This window comes from Gallinula chloropus (assembly GCF_964237585.1).
Source record: "Gallinula chloropus genome assembly, chromosome: 2".
NCBI lineage: Eukaryota > Metazoa > Chordata > Aves > Gruiformes > Rallidae > Gallinula > Gallinula chloropus.
Window position 1 is genome coordinate 112,898,535 of NC_140086.1, and position 24,950 is coordinate 112,923,484.

General features: G+C 41.7%; 1 protein-coding gene across 2 annotated transcripts in view; it reads right to left on the reverse strand.

The window, feature by feature from the left end:
• The window catches only part of ELMO1 (engulfment and cell motility 1), a gene marked incomplete at its 5' end in the record, with an annotated part of 264,986 nt that overhangs the window by 147,235 nt on the left and 92,801 nt on the right, over positions 1–24,950 (reverse strand). For both annotated transcript variants that reach the window (XM_084280366.1, XM_084280367.1), the window contains 2 exons: positions 7,228–7,336; positions 24,670–24,774. In XM_084280366.1, the coding sequence (XP_084136492.1) occupies positions 7,228–7,336; positions 24,670–24,774 (214 nt within the window). The remainder of the gene's footprint in view (positions 1–7,227; positions 7,337–24,669; positions 24,775–24,950) is intronic.

Below are 24,950 nucleotides of genomic sequence, written 5' to 3' on the forward strand. Positions count from 1 at the left end.
TGTTTATAAAAAATTCACACAGAAGTGAAGAAGGTCCAGAATGGATTCCAAGATTATTTTTCTTTTAATTTCAATCTGCTCAGCATTAAACTGCCCCTGAGCAGTGACAATGACACAAGTTGCTCCAGATAAGCAACAAATGTTTTGCTACATCTCAGCTGTCAGAAGCTCCTCCCTTATGAAGGTTTGCAAGTGAACTTTAAATGCCTGGACTTTTGTTTTAAGATTGTGTGTATTGCTTCCTTTTTCAAGGCAGACACCACAAGAATCACAGAATCATTTGGGTTGAAAAAGACTGCTAAGATCACCAACTTCAACTGCAAAGCCAGCACTGCCAAGTCCATCTCTTAACCCATGTCCCTAAGTGCCCCGCCTATGCATCTTTTAAGGACCTCCAGGTACAGTGATTCAACCACTTCCCTGGGCAGCCTGTTCCAATGTTTGACAGGAAAGTTTGTTGTAGCATTTTTCAGTGTTCACTTCTATCTTCTTGGGAAACCATGAAGTGCTGTGGAACACACAGAATGAACAGCTAGCAAAATGGGAGATATTTTGAAGATTTTATTTTATCCACATTTTTACCATAGATTAAAATATCACCATAGGAAATTTATTCCTATGGAATAATTCAAAATATTTAAATATTTCTTGTTTGCTGTCACAGCTGCCCAGACTTTTGTAGTGCTTATAAAAAAAAAAAAAAACCTAAAAAAATCCTAGATTTATGTTACAGTAACCACATTAGAACAAGTTACAGCTGTCACTCTACCACACCATCAAATCTGCCAAGGCTATAGTGTTCAGTAATCACAGGAAATCAACATCAAGATTTATTATACTTTTTTCCTCTCTCATCATTCTTCAGCTTTCTGTTCTGCTAGTTCAGCACCCTCACAGCTAATGCCTATGCCCTGCTCCCAAGTTTGAATCTATCAGGCTTTAACTTCTAGGTCTTGATTCTTGTTAGCTCTTTCATTACCAGACGAAAGAGCCCTTCACGCTTAATCAAGTTACCTCTTTGCTGTCTTCTGGATAAAATAATCAATTTCTATGAATTAAAAAATAAGAAAAATCCATTACTTATATATCTCTTTCTTGCCTTTGGGGTTTTCTAGTGTGTGTCCCCCACCATCCCATGCATTTATTATTATTAATGATATTGAAAATTGAGTAAATATCATTTTAAAGAAGCTAAAGAAGCCCGTACCCAGGACACTGTAAGGTTAAGGACCCTGGAGATATAAAACAAGCTGTGATCCCTGCTCCAAAGAGATCAAAGAGCAGACATATGGCTGTAGACAATAGGACAAACCACAAGAGGATACTAGACAGACCAGGGTGTCCAGCCAACTGACCCAGAAGCCAACACTACACCAACTTTAAAGCCAATGAGACCATGTGTGTGTAGAAAATTATATTCCAAAATCTGTTTCACAGTCAGTGGTGAAAATGCAATTATCTTGCTTAAAAGGTGTCTGCAGCTCAATTGCTCTTAACCTCATAGATTACAGAGGTATTTTATAAAGACCTCTCAGGTTACCATAGGCATGAAGAGCTTGAGACTTTTTAGAGCAAGAAGGGGTTAACTGCAAAGAAATTAGTATCTCCCTAGAAAATCTCCTCCTGTCTCTCCTGTGCCAGCAGACAGGGAGAAAGGACTGTTTGATAAAACAAGATTCTGCTATTGTACAAAAGAAAACTACAGTTCAGACTACTCAGCAAGTTATTAGCTTTGCATCAAGAAGGACAAACATATTTAACGTCCGTATAGTCAGCAATGGCTAGGTTACTAGTAATGTTTCCAAAGGAACCCTTAAAACTCAAGATCAATATGGGCATTTTTCCCCTTCACTGCTACTGCAATTCTTTTCAAATGTTGCTTGTCTTCTAGCCTTTGATCAAGATCTTTAGCTGACTGGGAGTTATCTGATGTGATGATGGTTTGGGCAAGAGGATAAAAAGGCAAGCATGTAAGTATGAGTGCAGTAAGCAACTAAGACAAAGGAGGTTAGAATTTCCTTTTAATTATTTCATTATATTTAAAGATAGGATGAAAGTTTGGGAAGAACCAGAGAATTACTACCTTGCACTGAGTAACTTCTTGGCCAGAAGTTCTTTTCCTTCCTATCAAACATTTCCTGACTCATAAAATACATTAGTTTTCAAAAAATGAAGCTGCAGAAGAAATGTGAGAACAGTAAAATTTCCCTTATCTAATTTTATTTCCTGTTCCTGGGGCTTTGTTCTATTTAAGAGAAGGAGGAGGAAGAGGAGGCAATTAGCTTTCAAGCAAGGGGGAAAAAACGTTAAAATATGACATTCAGTTATAAAAATATTGGATTTGCTGTACCAAAAGGAAATTCAGACCAGGCGAGCCCTCAGGTGAGGAATGCTGATCCTGCAGTGACCAATATGCTTTCAGGGAAAGACCAGCAAGAACAAACTACAGTGAGCACTATGGATTGTGCAATACAGAGGAAAAAATGTGCAAAGAGGAAAAAGCGCTTCCTGACCCTTGCAGCAATCAGCTTACTCCTTGGAGCGTGAGATTTGATTACCTTCAAGTCAGCGGGCACAACCATGAATATCACTGTGTACCTTCTAATGCCCAGCACATTCTACTTGACAGAGGGACAATAACATAGGATTTTTCTAGACCACTTCTATTCTGCAACCTGGGCAATAATTACAATGAGAAATCGATAGCAAGAACATGCACAAACAGCACTAAAGGCATTTGAATACATTTGCATTTATATCTTCTCTTTTGGGGAAAAAAAAAATCCTATAAATTAGTCAAGTCTAACAAAACCTCTGGACAATTAAATTCCCCATGACAGAACAGCAGGAAAATGTAGTGAAGAAGTTGTTTATCCGATAGAAGCTTTAGGACAACACATATACCTGACATGTGGCGGATACCCCTGTGGACTGTCATAAAGCTTGAGTGCAGATTTTTGCAAAAGGCCCTTAGCACCACCCATCAAAACAATCAACCAGGGACATCAGCAGCTGAACATCTGTGTTCTGCTGATAAACAGTTGAAGTCTGACATGCCTTAAGTGTAGAGTAACTTCAGGCATGCAACAATACTGGTTCATGAACATTTTTAGACTACTGCTCTATTGTCTTCCCTCAGCGCTATCAGCTACAAGCCCCCCTCACCAGCTTCAACACTGAAAAACTTCAACTGAACCTATATGGAAATAAGGAAACGAGCTTGTGAAGCTGTACCAGTTCTGCATAAATCAGGTAACACAGTCAAGCACCACTTTCCACCAGGACTGAAAACTCTGAAGGAGTTTTGATGGTAGGAACAGCGTCACATGCTGAGCAGAGGTACAGAAAACCAGGCATAGTAGGCACAGAGAGGATTAGGGCTACTTATGCAAAATGCTGAGCTCAAATTCTCACTTATGACAAATAGCAGGTTTTCATGAAATCCAAATTTCACATCAAATTTACTAACTCCAGTTCTGGAAGGTCTTTTTGGATCTTGTTTTTAAATTTTATATTTATCTGCAACATTACTGCCTCCCAGCAAAGCCAGAAGTCTGTTACGTGAATACTCCCTTCTCCCCTGAGCAGACACATCATGTACTGAAACTGGAAGTAAGAGGTTACCTTAGCTTACTAAGGAGGAAAAGGAATGGCCTGGTCTTTTCTCCTCTGTAAACTTGCCAGTTTACCAGGAATGTGGAGTGTCAAAGCGCCCTCCCCTACATGGGGAGGAGGATTGCTCACTGGGGTACGTGTTCCTGGCTGATGTCAGCTCCAAGACAGAGAAGACTGAGAAGCAAATCATCTTGTTAATCAAGATATACAAAAAAATCTATTACTGGAGAAATCAGAATTACCATAGTTTGCCAAGAGGAGTGCCTTGGCAAGTACTCAGCAGAGCCATTCTCATCAATGCCTTTTTAACAGCCCCAGTAGCAGAAGATTTAAAGATTTATAGGTAAATGTTCCACTCTTTCCTGATTCAGAGATTTCATTGAAGAAAGCTTGCAGACATGCTTCATTCTAAATTCTGCGTTACTTCAACACTACACCAACCTTTCTCTTAAGTTTGAGCTTCTCTACTTGTCCACCTCTGTAAAGCAGCTTGCACTTGAGCTTTCTTTTACTTACACAAGATTTAAACATAAACTTAAAGGCTTTGCTGAAGAGATGAATTTCCAAGTCATGAGCATTTTGAAACCAAATTTAAAGAATTAAAAAGTCCAGGGTTTGGGGACATTACACAAGCAGGAGAGGTGGCATGACTTTAACACTTTCTTGTTGAGTCCTTGCTGGGGCGTGTGTGTATGTGTGTGTGTGCTTGAAAGGACTAAAAAAGAAATGGTAAGATGTCTTCTTGTTGCCTGAAGGTATTTAATACGGTAGAGCAAGGGGAATATAATCAGCATTAAAGTGCTCTTCATAAATAATGGACAGTCTAGCAGCTTTTATCTACTCCACACTTTAAGAAAGTTTCTACTGCTGAATATTTCATGAGCAAAAGGTAATTTATTGTGGCTTTAAAATTATACAATTCAGAAATTGTTAGGGAAAAAAGTTCTATTTTCCAATACAATAACGACTAGTTTTGAATTTCTAAAGAAACACTGGCAGCCTAAATACATATTTTGAAACCTAGCACATAAAAACTACCAGCGACACATTTGCCCTCAACTCTAACTGCTGTTTTTTAAGATGTCCAATCCTGTTCAGCATTACAGTGTTTATTTCCAAGTGAAGAATAAACCTGTATGCACATTTTCCTAAGATGACAGTTCTAGTTTGCACTTTTCAACTAAATATATGGCTGATCACAGGTCATTAAAGATGTGCATCTGTGACATTTGTTTTCAAGAAATCTGCTTTCTGCACCTTATTTTAAAGGTGCATTTTATTACAGCCTTTTAAAATGACAATTAGAGTTCCACATAAACAGAACCATTAAGAAAACATACCAGTGAACAGGTGACTCGTCAAGATGAGTTAGAGCTAACCTTAGCTTTGTCCCCTGTGAATATAAGGCTACGACACAATCTTATTGCCGCATCCAGAGACAGATGCTCTGTGGGCGTAGATGAGCATGACTTTACAGAAGTCAGTCATGCTACATCTGGTTTCTGTCAACAGAAGCACCAGTGCACTTCTCCTCAGCATCAGATATTCTCCACACAACGTCACACGTCTATGAAAGAACGGCACGGGAGCCTGCTGCCAACCAGCACACCTAGCGCCTAGTTAGTGCAGCTTTAGTAACAAACACCAAAGCCAGTGGCTTCAGAACATGAAAAGGTAACGTCCCCTAGCCAGAGCTATCCTCAGGGAGTTTTTCAGTGCTCTTTCTAACCCCACATTTTCAAATCTTTTGTTAGGGCTACTCTAACAAAACAAAAAAAAACCCAAATCCCACACACTGAACCCCAAAACAACCCTCAAAAGCATAGCAATTGTCTTCTAAAGCTAAGACATCAAAAAGAGCTTTATTTTCATTTTTTTCTTCAGGTGATAACTGAGACTCCACCCCAAATTCTCTTATTTTATTGACAGTCCCCACTTTAAAAGATCAGATAATGAAAAAGATAAACCAAGAAGTTAGAAGCAACTGAAACAAGCAATATCATACATGGCACATCATCTACATAGTAACAGCCCCTCGACAACAAACACATCTGCAGGAAAAAAACATCCTATTTATTTATCAAAGGACTTCTTATGCCACAGAAAGGAAAAAGTCTGAGACATGTGACTAGAGTCTAACCTCTAGATCACCTTTCTCAGCAGACAAGTGCAGGGCAAGTCCCATGGAGTGGGACACCATGTATGCCCTGTATGAAGCCACAGTTTGGCTTTCACATGTTTTTCTGTGCATTTGTAGAACCAAAATTGATCTTGAACACTTCATTCCAACAGGCCTGCAGTTGATATGTCCCTACTACATTTTCCAGCAGAAGAATTCAGACAGACCTATCATGCATGATTTGGCATTAGATACCTCGACTGTAGCGGTAAGGTTATTTTAAGGGAGACGTATCTGCTACAGCCTGAACCTTACACAACACATTATCATACATCTCAAATAGTTGCTAAACTGTTTATTTAGAGACATAGTGAATGTGCTCCTTAATAACTCTGGCATTCAAAAGTAAGCATATCACCACTTGTCTAGGTCTGTCAGATTCAGCGTCAATTTGGGAGCTGCAAGCAATGCCCAGGTTTTATCCTGGCCCACTGCACAGACATACAGAGCTTTCCTTAGGTCAGTAATTCCCTCAAGACACCACATTAATACCTTTAGATGCATTAACAGCCAAATAATACTTTTAAAACAGAGCTGTTGATAGCTGTTGCGGGGCTGCTAGGAACAAGAATGAATGATACCTACAGGCTTTATTGCTGCCTTTTGTGTTGCTCTTCTCTCATTACATTTCTTAGACTTGGGTGTAAAAGTCTATTGGGTCCTCTATTAGGGGAAAAAATTGAAAAGGAAGAAAATGTCTCTGAAGGAAACAAAGCATCTCAGTTGTGCCCCCTGCTTGCGCAAGAAGAAAATGAAACTCATGGCAGTGCTTGCCAAAACAGACTGCAGCTGGATCCAAAACATTATTGATGGGTAACTGAAGTTTATATACATTGATAGAGTTAAACACCAACACTCCAGACTAATGAAGATACAGACATGCTCTTCTGTTTGATACCATCTAACAATTTGTCAAAGGACTGCAATTGAAGCCAAAGACAGCTTGTTTACTCTGTATTAAAATACAATATTCCATATCACACTGTTAGAGAAAATGATACATACATCATCTGGTATTTAGATAGAGCTTTAGATATCTAAGAGAAAACGGGATGTGTCAGTTTAGATGAGCAATCCCACAAAGAGCAAATATGATACTCATATAAACCAACCTGGGGACAAGCCTGCACATGGAATGGTAAGACCATGAATCCTGCTACAGCAAATCACCCGACAGAAATTAATTGACCCCTCTAGAAATGATGCAGCCACCCTGTTTCATATAAAAGGGATTCAAAGACCAGATGCCCATTTCCCTCTCATCCCTGCTATGCCCGCAAATTAATAAGGGAGACAGAAAAAGAGGCTTAGTCACAACATGTAACCGTAGAGAGAAACAATTCTTGGAAGAAAATTCTTGAGTTGAAATAGGTTTTAGGAATCACAGAACTCACTCCACGGTTCTTAAATGTCAAATGAACAGGTCAACTTACGTAGCTCTCCTACTTTCAGTATTTCGCACAGCATCTTTGTCAGCTCAATGCTGCTCCGGCCAAACGGGCACTCATGCTTGTCTTCTCGACTGCTGTTCTCCAGGACAATCTAGAGGAGGAATCAAAATGGAAATTAATCAGTTTGGAGAACCAAGGAGTTCAAGTACTGTCTTTCACATCCAACGTTTCCAAGATACAGTCTCCTAAATTCAGCCCGCTGTATGTGGAAGGTCTGTTTTCGTAAACCTTAGCTCTCCCTCCAGCTAAATGTCTCCAGCTAAATGCAGCAGTCCTGCTCCATGACCAAGTGGGAAGCTTTGCCATTCCTATACACAGTTGCTCTGCACCACCCCTGGCTGGAAAAAAAATAGCAGTAGAGGTCAAAGAGAAAGAAAGAGTTTCAATTCAATTTTTCAGTTAAAGGAAATTAGATAGAATGATTGATAGACATGAACACACCTAGAAAGAACTATTAAAAGAAAAAAAAAAAAGAATAAAAAACTGTGGGACCAAAACTGTATTTTCAATTTGGGCTCAAAAGAAGGTCCAAGTGCCAAAAATCAAACTGAAGTCCTCAAAGCAACAAAATGGGAGCATTTCCTCTAGTATGGAAGAATTTGTGCTTGCGCGCAAAACTCTTCAGGGATCTCTCTTCCATCAAGCCTATGAATGCTACAAAAATGACTCGAGGAGCCTTTATGGTCTCTATTGAGTAACACAGCCAAATAAATGGAAGAACTCCTTAGACTTTTTATGCACATGAAACTCTGCTATATCACATACATTATTTCACTAAAGATTAAAAAAATCAGTAATAAAAATACTAGTGATTTCACTGAAGCTGTAAGCCTGCAAAGAAAGCAAAATAGGGGCTGAAAAAACAAACAAAAAAACTCTGGTCAAAACAGATTTGCAGGAAAAATTGTATTTGCAGTAACAAACTATGGCACCAGCCTTAAAAAAAAGAAACAAAATACACCCTAAACAGCTGCTGCATAGCCTGGGGATGAGGGGCAAAGGAAGAAAATTAATTTCAAAGGTAAGAGATTTTGCCAAGCACCAGAGAACCTCAGAGGCTCTCTAAATATTCTTCCCAAATAGGTGTTTAGACATTGCTCTCTGCTTTTGCATTCCTCCTGTCTCCTTAGCTCCCATCTTCATCACAGTTTTTTATTTCTTTGGCTTTTTTTTTGTTGTTGCTCTGTTATTTGCTTGGGTTTGTTTTTATTTTAAATCATTCCATTTTGGCACAAATGAAAGCTTTATGAAAAGCTTCAAGGCTGGACCTTTACTCAAAACAACACGGTTGGGGCAGACAACCGATACAATGCTGGATGCCAACAAAATCTTTCCCTCCCTTCTCCAATCTTAGTTGTGACTGTTTCATTCTCTCTTACGTGCAGCAGCATTCCCTGTGAAACAGCTAAAGGTAAAAGTGGGAAGAGAGTAAAAACCCAGAGGCAAGTAGCAAAGTTACGTGCTTTATGTAGCAGGCCCAAGACTTTTCACCAAGCATCTGTTTAAGTCCTACCATATACAAAGGGCAGCCTCTTGCTGATAGTCTGCTCCCAACCCATTGCCCAGGGATGTAAGAGGATGGTTGCTCTCTGTGTTATGAGAATAGATGATAATTTTCAGTTGTTTTCCAGGGTTTTTTGGGGTGGTCTTTTTTGTTTTGGTTCGGTTTTAATCCACTAGACTTCCCACAAAAGTTTAAAAATTCATTAGGAATATGAAAAATATTTGACTCCCATGAATTTCTACTGGGACTCTCCAACAGGACAGTGTCAGAATCACATTCATCAGCCTGCCAAGAAGAGTTACTTCTCCTAAAAGTTTTGGTTTAAATTACATCTAATTGTTCCATGTCATCCCTGGATAACAGCTGCACCAAATCAAAGAAACACCCCTGCAATTTTTGTTTTATGTTGCTGCAGCCACTGTTCAAGGAACATGTGAATATGACTTTGTGTTCTGGATGAGTCATCCTGCTTCAGTCTCTTTCATGGAGGACAGAGCTACATTTCCATACCCAAATGCAGGAACGATGATAGAATAGCACGAGCAGGATGTAAAGCTGCGTCTCAACACCTCCCTGAGATCACTTCTCTTGTTTTATTATTACTGTGTTTTATCTCTCACATAATAAAACATAAAATCTGCATATGGGAGCAGGGGGCTGCTTTGACACAGATTTAGATACAGCAGAGAAATGCTGGTAATAAAATCAATGGAGAGGCAAAATGAAAGGGTAAGGGGGGAGGGTAAGGGAAGCACTCAGATCAGCATTCCTGCTCGCTTTTGGCAAATGCATTTTGTTGAGTTTCACATTAACCTGACATATTAACATTTCATGAGCACATAAATATTTAATGGTGACACCATATATGCATATAATGTAAGGCAGAATTACAGCAATCAATAAGAATGCCAGAGAAATAGTTAAGGCGCTGTGTATTGCTATACAGCAAATTAAATGGCAATTTGAGTAATCAATATGTAAAGCAGCCTTCAAATGATCCTCAGACACACTCTCTGCAAGCATCATCTTTTAGCATTTGCTCTGCAAAAATAAAGCAGAGCTGACATGCTGCATTCCTGCAAGAAAGGAAGACGGAAGGCCCTTCGCTACATCTAAATATCCGCAGGCAAATTTGACAGATACAGATCTTCTGAAAGAAACAGCATTTGTAACAAGGGAAAGAAAAGAAGAAAGGAGGAGAGGAAAAAAAAAAAAGAGAGAGAGAGGTTCTTATAAATACCCAAAGAGAAATCATTCCTAATCTTGGCAACAGATTTACAACATTCATTATTATATTTGTAATACTCTTTTCACAACTTCGCGACTCATATCCTGTTCCAAAGTAAAATGCTATAAATACAGCTGATAAGGGCATGATTTTAATGCTACTTCCTTTATCACTCTGGCTATGGGGGAGAAATAAGCAGGGAATGGACATGTTTACTTCATGAACTGGTGAAAACAGTAACAGGGAAAGAAACATAACACAGCTCTAGACTGAAAATGCTTCTGTAATACCTACAGAGTACACTGCTGGCTCGATTCACGTTTCTATCACAACAGTTACTTTACCAAGGAAAGTAGTGAGGAAGTCACAAAGCCCACACAGCCTTCATTCAAATGGAGGTCTATCATTAATGCTCATGAAGCGGCTGCACCCTATTATCTTCCTCCTCCTCCCCCTCACATATTAACAGCGAGTTGCAGATCCACCAGGCATTTCACAATCAGCAGGTATGGTGGTTAAATTCTGCTTGGGAAAAACAAATATTTAAAGGCAGAAACCGTGGACATTACAGGAGCACTCTTGGCACCATAGAATCATACCACCATTTAGGTTGGAAAAGGTCCTTAAGATCATCAAGTCCAACCATTAACATAACACACTGCCAAGTCCACAACTAAGTCCTGTCCTCAAGTGCCACATCTACACATCTTTTAAATATCTGCAGGGATGGTGACTCAACCACTTTTCATGCAGCCTGTTCCAATGACTGACAACCCTTTCAATGAAAAAATATTTTCCAATACTCAATCTAAATTCTCCTGGTTCAACTTGAGGCCATTTCCTCTTGAGCTATTGCTCGTTACTTGGGAAAAGAGACTGATACCCACCCGGCTACCACCTCCTTTCAGGGAGTTGTAGACAGCAAGGACGTCTCCCCTCAGCTTCCTTTTCTCCAAACTAAACAATCCCAGTTCCCTCAGCTGCTCCTTGGAAGACTTGGTCTCTAGACTGTTCACCAGCTTTGTTGCCCTTCTTTAGACACACTTCAGAACCTCAGAGTCTGTCTTGTAGTGAGGGGCACAAAACTGAACCCAGTACTCAAGGTGTGTCCTCACCAATGCAGAGCACAGAGGCACCATCACTTCCCTAGTCCTGCAGGCCACACAGTTTCAGATACAGGCCAGGGTACTGTTGGCCTTCTTGGACGCCTGGGCACATTGCGGGCTCATATTCCATCTTCCTCCAGCCCTACCTCAACTCTTGGTCTGCTTGGCTGCCTTTGACATTTGGAATGTACTTCTAGCAGCTTTTCCTTTCTTCAGTCCTTGGAGAGTTACACAACTGGAAAGGTCAACCACGGAAATGCAGCTTCTACTACACTAGATTTTATACAGGCAAAACCCAAAACCAGCTCACAGCACACGACTACTAAATGGCACAGAGCCTCTTCTCTTCCCCTCTTCCGTTGATCAACACTGCCCACTATCATGAAGCAAAGCAGAAAGCCACCATGATGTGTAGCACTCAATAACAACAACTTTTTGGAATAGCAGAAAAAACCCAGACAAAAACCTCAAGAAAAAGAAAGCAAAAGGGAAAGAAAATTACCATGAGTGGGCAAGAGGGCAGCCAGTAGAAGTTTGAGTGATAAAAAGACATTAATAAGGACGACAGGAGAGAGAGGTTGTTCTTCTGGGACTGGCCCTGTTCAAGATGTTTGTTGGTGACAGGGACAGTGGCATACAGTATACCCTCAGCAAGCTGAGGGTAGTGAGGTCGACGTGCTGGATGGAAGGGATGTCATCCAGAAGGACCTTGAGAGGCTGGAGAGATGGGCCCATGCGAACTGCATGAAGCTCAACAAGGCCAAGTGCAAGGCCCTGCATGTGGGTCAGTGCAATCACAAGCACAACAGGCTGGGTGGAGAATGGATTGAGAGCAGCCCTGAGGAGGATGACTTGGGAATGCTGATCGATGGCAAGCTTGACATGAGCTGGCAATGTGCACCAACAGCTCAGAAGGCCAACCGTGTCTGGGCTGCATCAAGAATAGTGTGGCCAGAAGGTTGAAGGAGGTGATTCCATCCCTCTACTCTGCTCTTGGAAGACCCTACCCAGAGTACTACATGCAGCTCTGGGGTCCCTAGTACAGGCAAGATGGAGAGCTGTTGGAATGAGTACAGAGGAGGGCCATGAAGATTGATCAGGAGGCTAAAGCACCTCTCCTATGAAGACAGGCTAAGAGAGTTGGGCTTGTTCAGCCTGGAGAAGGGAAGGCTCCAGGGAGACCTAATTACGGCCTACCAATACTTAAAGGGGTTCTATATGAAAGTGGGAGAGGGACTGATCATCAGGGAGTATAGCGATAGGACAAGGGGCAATGGCTTCAAGCTGAAAAAGGGTAGGTTTAGATTAGATGTTAAGGAGAAATTTTTTACTATGAGAGTCGTGAGGCCCTGGTACAGGTTTTCCAGAGAGGCTGTGGAAACCCCATCCCTGAAAGTGTTTAAAGCCAGGTTGGATGGGGCTTTGGGCAACCTGATCTAGTGGTGGGTGTTTGCGCCCATGGTGGGGGAGCTGGAACTAGATGATCTTTGAGGTTGCTTCCAACCCAAACCAGTTTAAAAAAAACCCAAAAAAAACCCCCAAAAACCACAGAAATCCCACAAAACCCCCAAAAAAACCCAACAAAAAAAAAACAGCAAAAAAACCCAGCAGCTCAGAAAAAGAGATGAAATTAAGGGACAAAAAGAGAGAGAGAAGCATAGAATGAGAACAAAATTATATCACAAGAAGAATAAGATGAATTGACTAGTAGAATAGGAGACAGAAAGTTTAAAAATGTTTTTAAAAATGCAAGGAGGTGAAATTTTTAGGAAGCCAGTGTTATCCATTTTCTTGACATTTCTACAGATGAAACTCTGTAGCCTATTAAGGTATAGGGTATTTGACGGTATTTTTAGCTGAATACAGATCTATACAGTTTTTTCTATTTTTAAGTTACCTCATACATATATATTTCTCCTCTCTTATTTACACATTCCTGCTGTAAATGGAAGAGAAACATTTCCCAATTGCCAAAGAAAACCAATGAGTGATCAGAAAGGGAAATGAAGGATTGTATTTCCCAAGGTAGAGATTTCAGGCAGTGCTGGTCAGCAGCTGGTGAGAGCTGAATTTCTCCTGGGATTTAGCCATATGAATCGCTTGAAGTACCCTGGGTCCTCTGAAGCCAAAAGACTTTAGGACATGGAAGGCAGCCCTCCAACATCCAACTGTCCAACAAAGCATTCAGAGAGACACAGGAAAGAATACTTGTCCTGAGAGAACACGACAGGTGGTTGCTTTTAACTACAAAATCTTTTGTACTTTCCCTTGTGTTAGAATCAATGGTTCTCAGCTTCACCCAAAGAAAGCTTATCTGCCTTTATAAGGTATCTACCAATGGCATGGACAGCAACATAAAATCAATTCAAGCATCATGGCATGATCACAAAAGAATAATGCAAAATCTCCATTAGCAAAAAAAAAAATCCACCAAAATCAAAATATTTTCTAACTTTACAGCATCTTTATGATATTTACAGCAACTTTACGATCTGTCATTGAATTATTCAAGTCCATCACTGCCTCAGGAGCACAAGACAGACCCTCAGGGAGGCAGTATGCTAAATTAAGAATTCCACATTTAACTACTGTGGTCTTAAGAATCTGCATCAGCCCAAATAATGAAGCTCATACATACAACTAAGAGTTAATGACTGGCAAATGGCAAAGTTTTGAATACAGGTATATTCAAAAGCTTCCTCATCAAATCCAGGAGGACTAAACCACCAGACAGAAATATTCTTCCTTCACTGGGAAGAAATATCAATTTAGCCAATCCCTTAATCCCTTACATTAAAGATTAAATTGGCTCAAAGTACACTGCCCACAGCAACTGCAGATGTAATTCTCAGATTCCTGAAGCAACCTCAGAGCTTGGCAATGGAATAAGAGATCCATTATGATTAGGAAGCAAATGCAGAAGTGAAAGGCAAGACCCACTATAGCTGCACCAATACTTGTAATTACTCCCACAGCAGATAGCTCAACAAGCATTGCTCCGCTATTAAAAAAGAAGCATTTCCCCAGACCTATTTTGTAGTACTACCTACAATGATCCAGTGTTTAATAGATACCAAGTTTCCTAGCAGTCTGACATAGGTTGATATATTAAGAGGTTCAGAGAGCTGGTTAGCAAAGATGGTAAAAACCTCCCTAGTCCCAAAATGAAGTCAGGCAGCATTTTAATATCAAAAAACCCCCACAACTGTAGCAATGCCCTTCCTTTTCCTGATGTCGCTTTTCCTTTAACTAAGCCTCCTTATCACATATGGGAGGCTTCACCATTACCTTTTCATATAGATGCTTCAAGTAACTCTAGGAAGCAAGTCTGAAAAGGAAATCCTTCCTGAGAAGGATGAGGGACTAATTTCTGCAGACAGACTCTGTTTCTATTCATCTTCTTCAACAATTTTGCTTTCTTCCTAAGGCAGCTTGTCATTTGCCCCAAGATCAGCATCAATATTCTTCCGAGATCCTTCACACATTGCTGCCCTCCCCAACCTGTCTTTTTCTCATCATTATTTTATGTTCAATTTCCCCATGCTTCCCCTCTCCTTTATCTCAGCTTTTCTTCACATTCCTGAAGCATTACAGAAATTCCTCACAGCAAAATTAAAGCAACGGGGATGTCTGCCTTCCCCAGGAAGGTGCCAGGATTGCAATTTAAGTCCAGATTTGAGAGATGAGATCTACTACAAATATCGAAGAAGAAAACAAAAGGAGCCACTGCTACAGCCATGCTTTATTTGAAGGGCATCTAGTTATAGGACCTTGTTAGAAATCAGACACCAGGAGTCTGGTATGTGCACCATAACCTGTGGCTCCCAGGGAGAACTGCTAAAAGAAGGCAGGGAACCCACTATGGCAAAACAGCCCATAGTGATCATACAGGGCAGGAGGGAAAGAAAAACATGGGATTATGTCATTTCATAAAAAAAAATATAGGTAACAGGGTGAATTAAAACTGTTGCAGTAATATTACAGCCAGTGTTTGGCTCTGCAGCCACAAAACACTTGTAACAAAGATGCCTTAAAATTGTCAATAGTTGGTTTTCTTCTGGAAAAATTACAGTGCATTCTTTCCTGTCTTTTAAAACGGGCATAATTCCTGACCTTCATAGGCTAAATGGTTCTGCTGTTGTTCACCTACCAATTAACTTCTCCCACAAACACCTTAGTGTGGAGCATGATAGTATTGGTTTTATTTTCCATCAAAAGCTAAATGCACATAATATTTCAAGACAAACCACTGTGTCTTCCTCCTTTCTTTGCCTCTTCTTGCAGAACCAACCAAATCCTTGTAAAGCGTGTTGGTGAGACCAGTGATGAGAAGGCCCAACTGCCTTGTCACCTTCAGAAGCACCACCAGGATGTGCTCTTTGCTTCCCACAGGTTGTGGGGTGTAATCTGGTGTTGACTTGGTCCAGTCTGAAAACCACCAGCCAGGTATTCCTTCTCCCTCTGTGTCCCATGCAAATGTAAGATGGCACTGCTTTCCCTGTAGTCCTCTCCTTTCTCACCTGTGGCAGTGGAGGAGGTCAGGAAACTGCAGTACCTGTAGAGTATTCCAAGGTTTTGAACCTTCTTTTCTTTCCTAATATGAAACAGGCTCTCCTAGTACCCTAGGAGGGTGAGCAGATGCATTAGAAAATCATCAATCTTTACTGCACATCAATGAGACTGGCAGCCAGAGTACTTTAGAAAAGCTTCTGGCAGAGAGTGTATGGGAAAACCTGAGACTCCATTGCGAGTCCTCTTCTCTCCCCATGTAAACACACATCACCTTTGCAAGTGGAGGGATCGTACTGCACAAAACCCAAATCTTTCTGTGCTACTGCTGCGACTCATGATATGATTAAAAAGCCTTCTGAAGGCAATAGGCAGGCTTGCAAAAACCGTGGGCCCTTTGGATCAGGACCTCATTTAGCTGACAGCTTCCATACACACAGAGGAAACTTTAGATGTGCTATGAATGGCGAGAAGCGATCTGGACATGTGCAAGACTAACACTGCTGCATATATCCCATAGCACATACCACACAGGCCATGACTCCCTTGAAATTCCCTCAGTGGGCACTGAATTTGTGCTTGAGCTGCAACCAGCCACTCCAGGCTTTTGCCTCTTTGTTGTAGGGCACCCACCTTAATTCTGCCATCAGTGACAGAGGCCCTTGGAGCAAAACCCCACAAATTCTTGGTGTGTTGGTATGGAAAGCAGAGACATTGAGTGATGTTTGGGGAATAAAACCAAAACAGAATTCAGGTAGAAGAACAGTTAGGTATCTGAGTGGAAGGTAAGGACAGAGAATGGAAAGACTGGCAGAGAAATGAGAAGATAAAAAACATTATCAGTCTGGGTTACACTGGGCCTAGGCAACTAGATCTTCTGTGGATAACTACATTCCTCCACGAAACACACCAGGAAGACACATGTAACAAAGCTCACTTTTCTCTCTACCTTTAGCAGAGTAGAAAATATATTACATCCTTTTCCCTATCGTTTCGGGGGCGGGGCAGGAGGAGGTGTTGGGGGGGAGGGCATGGCAGACATCAGACCCAATTTTATTTCAGAAAATGCTGAAACTGTGTTGGACTACTCATATCTGATCAGGCTAGAATGAGTAGGCATGAGGAGACTTTGTGAATTGACGGAAGGATGTGTAGGCAGCCTCCTATACCACAACTGCATGGGTTAAAAAGTACACGGCAGACAGTCTGAGTGTGACTCAACCCATTAAAGTTCTGAAAGGTCTCTGCAGGATGCCAGCAATCTTCCTGCCTGCATCATCGGCACTCGCAAACAGAACCAGCTCCTCCACTGTGACTTCACAGGGCTTCAAAAGGAAAAGAACTCCCTCCTCAACCCCCACGAAAGCAACAACTCAAGTAGCTGCTGGGGAAGAAGTGTCTCTGCATCACAGCTCTGTGAATAACTGGGTTTCCAGCTCAGCTGATGCAGGGGAAAGGGGTTTGTATGCCTACCTGTGTGATATGTCCTAGGGAACCTGCTTTGGCAGGGGGGTTGGACCCAATGATTTCTTGAAGTCCCTTCCAACCCCCATGATTCTGTGATTTTCTACTAGTGATCCTAAAACAGCTCAATTTTTAATTTTCAGGTCATCCAAATAACTCTTGGCTAAACCAAAGTCCAAAACTTGTTTTGATTAGGACCATTTTAGTAACTATCAAAATTTGCCTTAAATACAAGAACAGAAAATTTAAGAGCATACCACTAAATACTTCATTCACAAAGATGTAATAGTACTGGATCCATTATAAAACATACAAAGGGATTAACAGGACTAACTTCTCAGCATGGATTTCAACGCTGCTTTCCCACCCTGGTGACAGTATTTTATACTGAAAAATTTACATTCAATATCTAACAAAAATTTGCACAAAGAAAATCAGTGGGAAAAGGGATAAAACTCTTGTAAAGAGGAGGGACTTGGATTTCAGGCTACAGCAAAATGATCTCTTTCTCAGGAACACTTAACTTTTCCCCTACACATATGAAGAACCTACTAATCTAATAAATGGCAAAGAATTGGGCATATACTTGGGTAGCCAGCAGGAGAGAGTCCAAATAGGTGGATGACATATTCAGACCTGGTAAGGTCTTTTTGCAGTTTCTGCCTGAAGCACCAATCTCTCGTGCTTAAACAAAACCAGGAGTCACAGCACGTGTCTTCTCAAGGCAGAATCCCAACCCAAAGGAGTCAGACCTGATCATAAGCTCAGAGGAAAACTATAGACAAATCACCAACTTGTCAGTCATCAAAAACAAATTCCTTAGAACGAGAAATGTCGACCCCACCAGAGACAATGCCTTACAGTACTTCTTTCTGCTTCATCTGACTTACTGTGAAACACAATAACCTCTAAGTCAAGTCCTACGTTCCCTCCCAGATGGAGGTTATCACTACAATTAGATGACTATGAGGAAAATGTAAAATAAGGGAGTATTTCAATGGCAGTGCATGAGAAGCTAAAATTCAGTTTACCCAATGGCATCTTCTCTTTCTGCCTGGAAGCGCTGTTAAATTAGCCGAGATCCAAAATAAATGCAGACCACTCATGAGTGGAGAAGTAGTTTTGATTTTGCTGCCTGCTATCAAGAACACCTGAATGAGCATTGACTGACCATACGTACACAGGGCAGCTCATCCAAACTGCAAAGTTACTGTTTCTATAGCAGCACCCCAAGCACAGGCACCGCACACTTAAACACAGGGCAACAGCTATCCAATTTCCTTTCTTGGGTTACAAATAGGAGGACTACTCCATTTTGCATTCCTTTAGCTTGCACTTTACACAAAATTAAGTAAATACCATTATTTTGCATCAACATTAGCAATCACTGAAGTGCAGGCATGCAAGAAAAAAAATTGGGGAAATGAATGCACACCTAAACCCACACATGCATAAAAAAATTTCAGTTTCATGTATTTATACCTCTCTCGTATCTTGAAAACAAAATGGATCTGAATAGTCTTGCAGCACAAATTGCCAAACAAATCAATGACAAAGCCCTGATAAAAGGAGATACTAACAGCAATGGGGGTTTAACAGCATCACCATGGAAAGATTTTTTCCTCAGACCCTTTTTTCACTCAGGAAAGTTTGAAAGGCACACTGCTACAAGTTACCATTAAGAAAAATCTCAAGATGTCTGCACTGAATAAAGTCTGGTTTAAATGGTAACTTAAAACTTTATTTTTAGAATTAGAAGAACATGAAGCTCAAGCGGTTTTGGGAAGGAGCAAATTGGAACCCGAGGGGGAGACTTGTCTGCTCCAAAGGAACAAAAAAATTAAAAAAAAACCCCACTATCTGTCAAAAAGCTTTATTCCAATCATTTTCTTCGCTGTTAACTTTAATTATACACTCTGAATGTCCTATAATTATGTAGCTTGGGAAGCTGCCAATTATTTCCTGTAGAAACTTAAAATTTCTTGCAGAGATTCAACATTACTTCCATCAATGCATCCTATATATTATGTCACCACCTTTTATAAGCAAAGTCTGATGATAGCGATTGATTATTTAAGTGGAACATGAAAAAAATGCCGTGCATATCAGTCACTGATAATGCCAGACAGTTAAAAAAAAAAAAAAAAAGAGAGAGAGAAAGAAAGAGGAGGTAACTCAACAGGAAACTTAATTCCAGAGGAATTTTGTTTTTTAAAATCCAAGTAATAGCTAAGGATACCTCATAATCAAAGAAACAAATGGTTGGGTTTTTTCTCCTCCACTAAACAACCTTTCTTCTGGAAGATCCAGTCATATTGTAAACAAAAACAGTTTCAAAAACAATTAACTCAACGTCTAAATAAAAACAATTCTGTGTTCATCTGAAGGAAGACAACTAAAGAAGACGTATTACTGTAATTTCAGGAACTAGTGTCCAAAAGGAAAAAAGATGAATGAAAGAAATGGATTGTGGGGCAGTTAGAAATAAAGAATGAATCAACCAGGGAAACAAGTTCGGTTATTTTTGTCTTGTCCTTCACCATGTGACATGCATGTTTCTGCCTTGGAATGCTTGTAGCTTTCAAGATGCAATCACTCATCTGCCCCACTGACACCGTGCCCATGCTCTTCAGCACACTGCAATTGTATTTACTCTTCCTCTGACTACTTCTGTTTGGTACTGCTCTTCAAAGCCCCACTCCTGTCCCCTGAAAGGCAACTTCAGTTTCAGACATCCTTCCCACCTAATTCATTTATTACGCAAATCAGTCTTAAGAAGAATCACTTGTTAGAGGCAGAGTAATGAATGAAAAGGAAAGAGATTACTCATTGCCTGTCTTCTAGCTTCTCCTAATCCTTTTTCCTCAGTAATATAAAAAGATACCTTACTAAGGGCCATGCAGTTGGAGCCATCCTCCAAAAGCAGCAGGTCACAGAACCACAGAATCGTAGGGGTTGGAAGGGACCTCCAGAAGTCATTGAGTCCAACCCCCCTGCCAAAGCAGGTTCCCTAGGACAGGTCGCACAGGCAGGCATCCAGACAGGTCTTGAATATCTCCAGACAAGGAGACTCCACACCCCCCTGGGCAGCCTGTCCCAGTGCTCTGGCACCCTCACCGTGAAGTTCTTCTGCGTATTGGTGCAGAATTTCTTGTGCTCCAACTTGCAGCCATTGCCCCTTGTCCTGTCTCCAGAGACCACTGAAAACAGGCTGGCCACTTCCCCCTGGTTCCCACACTTCAGATATTTATAAACATTAATCAGATCCCCTCTCAGTCTTCTTTTCTCAAGGCTCAACAGCCCCAGCTCATTCAGCCTTTCCTCATCGGACTGCAATGACTCATGCTTCCCATTAAAATGCAACACTCTCAATAGACGGTGGAACCATCATGACTTCCTGAGAGCGTCTTTGCTTAACACACCGCATTCTGTCAGGAGAAGCATCTTATTCAAGTTCATTTCAAATCAATTCTTGTTTCCAGTCTCCATTTTGTATTACTGCACAGCACAGATATTATCTCATTTGGGGGCTTAGGAACTAATCCATGGTACAGCAATCAACTGCATTGCAAAGGGCCACATTGAAAATAACCTCTCTTCCTAGGAACCAAATCATTTCCTAGGATCAACAATGTGAAAAAGAGAAGAGCTCCTGTCAAACAAGTTGTTCAGCACACAAGTATTATTTGTGTAGCTAACAGTTTCTTGTGGAAACTTAACCCTGACCACAGAGAGAAGTTTTGTTAGGGTATTAGGAGTAGAAATAGATCTGAAAAAATAAGCAAGGTCAAAAGGCTGTACAAGTAGAGCAAACTGGTCTTGTGAGAGCTCTGGGAGCCAAAGGCTCTCAAAAGAAGGAAAGATAATGTTAGATGTGAAATAAGGAACTCAAAACAAGGAGGAAACAGGCATGGCAGGGCCCACAGGAAACTGATGTACGCCAGCTAGTAAGTCAAGGAGGTAAAAAATATAAAGTGGGTGTTTTTTGTGATCAAAAACTAGCAACACTGTAGGAGCAGCACAAGTGTTCATCTCAGAGGTGTTCAGCATGCTGTTAATATGATGGTGGAACACCGCAGGTGAGCGAGCTACCATGCCAGTAATGCTAGCATAACCACCAAGTAGAATTACTCAGGAAAGAAAGGTAGGCTAACATACTCCCATGGTACAGTAACAGTTCCCAAAGCAGCTCTGAGCAAGCAATTTAATCTAAGGCATGCCTCTGTATGGCATTTCTATTGCAGGCATGTACCCTTTCCCAGGTGGGAAACAGGAGGCACTGTGACACTCTCCTCACAGGAACCATACAAAAATAAAAGCTGGCATCTCAAAATAACAGCAGATTTCTCAGAAATGCAGCAATAAAAACACTGCATTACAGAAACAAAGCTGAGCCAGCACCAAAGTCTTTGCTAAAGAATGGCTAATTACATGCTATGCTGAACCCAATTTTTAAGACAGTGTTTGCAACATGAAAATGAAAAATAAGAAAAAGTTGAGAGATGTCAATGAAAGTTCTATTTCAAAGAATTTCTGTCCTCTCTGAATTCTTTCAGACTTCTTTAAAAGACAGCTATATTATTTGGAGCAGGGGCTACTCCTACAAAGCTTATTGTCTGAATTTAGAATTTTCAAAAGTAGCACCATCCAGATCTTACCAGATTTTAATCAGAAAAAGGAACTTGTTTTCTTTTTATAAAAAAACCACACATTTCAGCATAATTTATCCAGAAAACATATTCGCTGGCCTTGACAGGATTGAGAGGTGGGCCCACACCAGCTGGATGGAGTTCAAAAAGGCCAAGTACAAGGCCCTGCATGTGGGTCAGCACAAATAGAGTCTGGGCAGAGAATGGATTGAGAGCAGCCCGGAGAAGGACTTGAGGGTGGTGTTTGATGTAAAATTCAACATGAGCCAGCAATGCACACTTGCAGCCCAGAAAGCCAACCATATCCTGGGCAGCATCAAAACCAGTGTGACCAGAAGGTCAAGGGAGGAGATTCTGACAGTCTGCTCTTTAAGACACCACCTGGAGTACTGTGTCCAGCTCTGGGATGCTCAGTACAAGAAAGATATTGCGCTGTTGGAGTGAGTCCAGAGGAGGGCCCCAAGGATGATAAATGGGCTGGAACACCTCTCCACCACAAACAGGCTGAGAGTTGGGCTTGTTCAGCCTGGAGTTGAGAAGGTACTGGGGAAACCTTACTGCAGTCTTCCAGTACCTGAAGGAGACTGTTGTGTTTTTTTGTGGCAAGGTTCTGGTGGATGAGTGAGGGGCTGCAGGGATGGCTTCTACAAGAAGCAGCTAGAAGCCTTCTGTAGGCCCAACGAGTAAGGCCAGACCCACTATTGACCAAGGCCGAGTCCATCAGCAATGGTTGTAGCACCTCTGAGAATCACATTTAAGAAGGAAAAAAATGCTAGTAGCTGTTTTTTGCCACCAGAGAAGGGAGTGGGAAGATGTAAAAAACTGCAGACACCAAGGTCAGTGAAGGGGAGGGATGGGAAGAGGTGCTCCAGGTGACAGAGAGAAAGATGCCCCTGCAGCCTGTGGAGAGGCCATGGGGGAGCAGGTTGTCACCCCGCAGCCCATGGAAGATGGTGGGGAGCAGGGATCCCACCTGCAGCCTGTGGAGAGGCCCCACACTGGAGTGGGTGGAGACATATGAAAGATGCTGTGATCCGCGTTGGAGCAAGCTCCTGGCAGGATGGGCAGCCCGTGGAGAGAGAGGCCCACACCAGAGCAGATTTGCTGGGGGGGAATTGTGACTCCACAGGGGACCAGGCTGCAGCAGACTGCGCTTGAGATACTTCACCCCATAAGTGACTCATGCTGGGGCAGTTGGTGAAGAGCTGAAGCCCCATGGGAAAGGATCCATGTTGGAGAAGTTCATGGAGGCCTGTCTCCTGTGGGTGGGACCCCATGCTGCAGCAGGGGAATTGTGTTATAAATACTGCTGTGTTGCCTGCTATCACAGTTTAAGTTATTGCTAGATTCAGAGTGAGGCAGAAAAATGTACTTAAAGAGATCTGACAATCTTGTGGTGTCCTAGTACATCCACGGATCACCCTGGCCTGGATATTGCTACACCCTTTGCAAACCTATCAGAGATTTGACACTATTCCACTTCAAGCAAAAACAAGGTAATAATGCATATTGAAAGTCACTCCAATTTTAGTAGAGATGTTTGGTGTCTCAACTCTGTCCTTGCTATATATGACCTTCTTTAAGCAGGTCTGTATGTATGCTTTTTCTTGGGGAATTAAACCATCCCTACCATCTCAAGACATTGACTTTCTAAGACTGTCCTCTACTCCCATCTGTGCTCACTAGGTTTATGCTTGGCAGATATCCGACTACAGTAAAGGTCAGGAAAAGCTGCTCTATTCAGAGGCAGGTATTATTCAGCTGAATGCCTCTTCTTGTAAGGATGCAACACAACTTGCTTTAACTACCCTTGAAATAACAAATGTAGGAAGTGGAGTGGGCAGGGGGCAGGAACAGGTTGTACAAGTGAATCACGATGTATTTTACCTATTTTTCTCCAAGCATTACCTCACCTACAGCAGTAGTTCTAATGGGAGCATCTTAACTCTCAAGACACTGCCAACCCAGTCAGGGCATTTGCTCATCAAAGCCTCATTTCCACAGAAAACCCTAACAGTTTTTGGTAGACTTGGAGCAATGCAGAGAATTCTGAAAAATTACTTATCTCTGAGCTTATGGACTAGAATCTCGGAATACCTTGAGCTGGAAGGGACCCATGAGGATCATCAAGTCCAGCTTCTGGCTCCACACAGGGCCAGCCAAGTCAGAGGATGTGACTAGGTGCATCGTTCAAACACTTCCTGAACTCAGTCAAGCTCAGGGCTGTGACCCCTTCCCTTGGGAGACTGTTCCAGTGCCCAACCTCTTCCCTAATATCCAGCCTAAACCTCCCCTATCTCAGCTTCATACTGTTCCCTCAAATTCCATCACTGGTCATCAAAGAGAGGAGATCATCGCCTGCCCCTTCACTCCCCTTGTCAGGAAGCCACAGACTGTGATGAGGTCTCCCCTCAACCTCCTCTTCCCCAGGCTGAACAAACCAAGGGCCTTCAGCATCTCCTCTTAACACTTCCCCTCCAGACCCTTCACCATCCTTGTTGCCCTCCTCTGGACACTCTCCAATAGTTGTGTGTCCTTCTCATACTGTGGCACCCAAAACTGCACACAGTACTTGTTGTGAGGCCGCACCACCACAGTGTGGAGCAGAACAATCCCCTCCCTAGACCGGCTGGCAATGCCAGGCTTGATGCACCCCAGGATACAGCTGGCCCTCCTGGCTACCTGGGCACACTGCATCTGAAAAAAGCAGAGGGTCATCTTCCTTTCCTTTGCAGGGCTAGGGAAAATGTAACGTTTGCAAAAAGTAATATCTGTATTACTTGACTCTGCAATGACAGACTACACATCTGTACAGCTTTCTCCCAAAGCTTTTACAGACCTCCTAGAGTTTGTTGTAAATTGTATGAGGATTCTGAACCTCTTCTTCAAAGTCAACTGTAAACAGGGTACAATCAGTGTGAACAAGCAACCACACAGATCTCAAGAGATGAGAAGAAGCCTTACCCTTATATAAGCATCCTGGTGATGTTTAGCGAAGTACAGCATGTTGTCAAGGGCTAACATTCCTGGAGGGGTCTGCGTAAAATCCATGGCTGGGTTTACATGATTCTGTAAAAAGAGAACAAGATTGCTCAGTTAGCACCTTTCCAAAAGCTATAAGGTCCCCAGCGATGTGCATGAGGTCAGCATCCTGCGTCAAAAAGTTCAGCAACAGAGCTCTTTTTGCTGAGCAGAAAACTCTTAAAGGAATGGCCAATGACTCAAACAACTTTAAAGCCAAATGC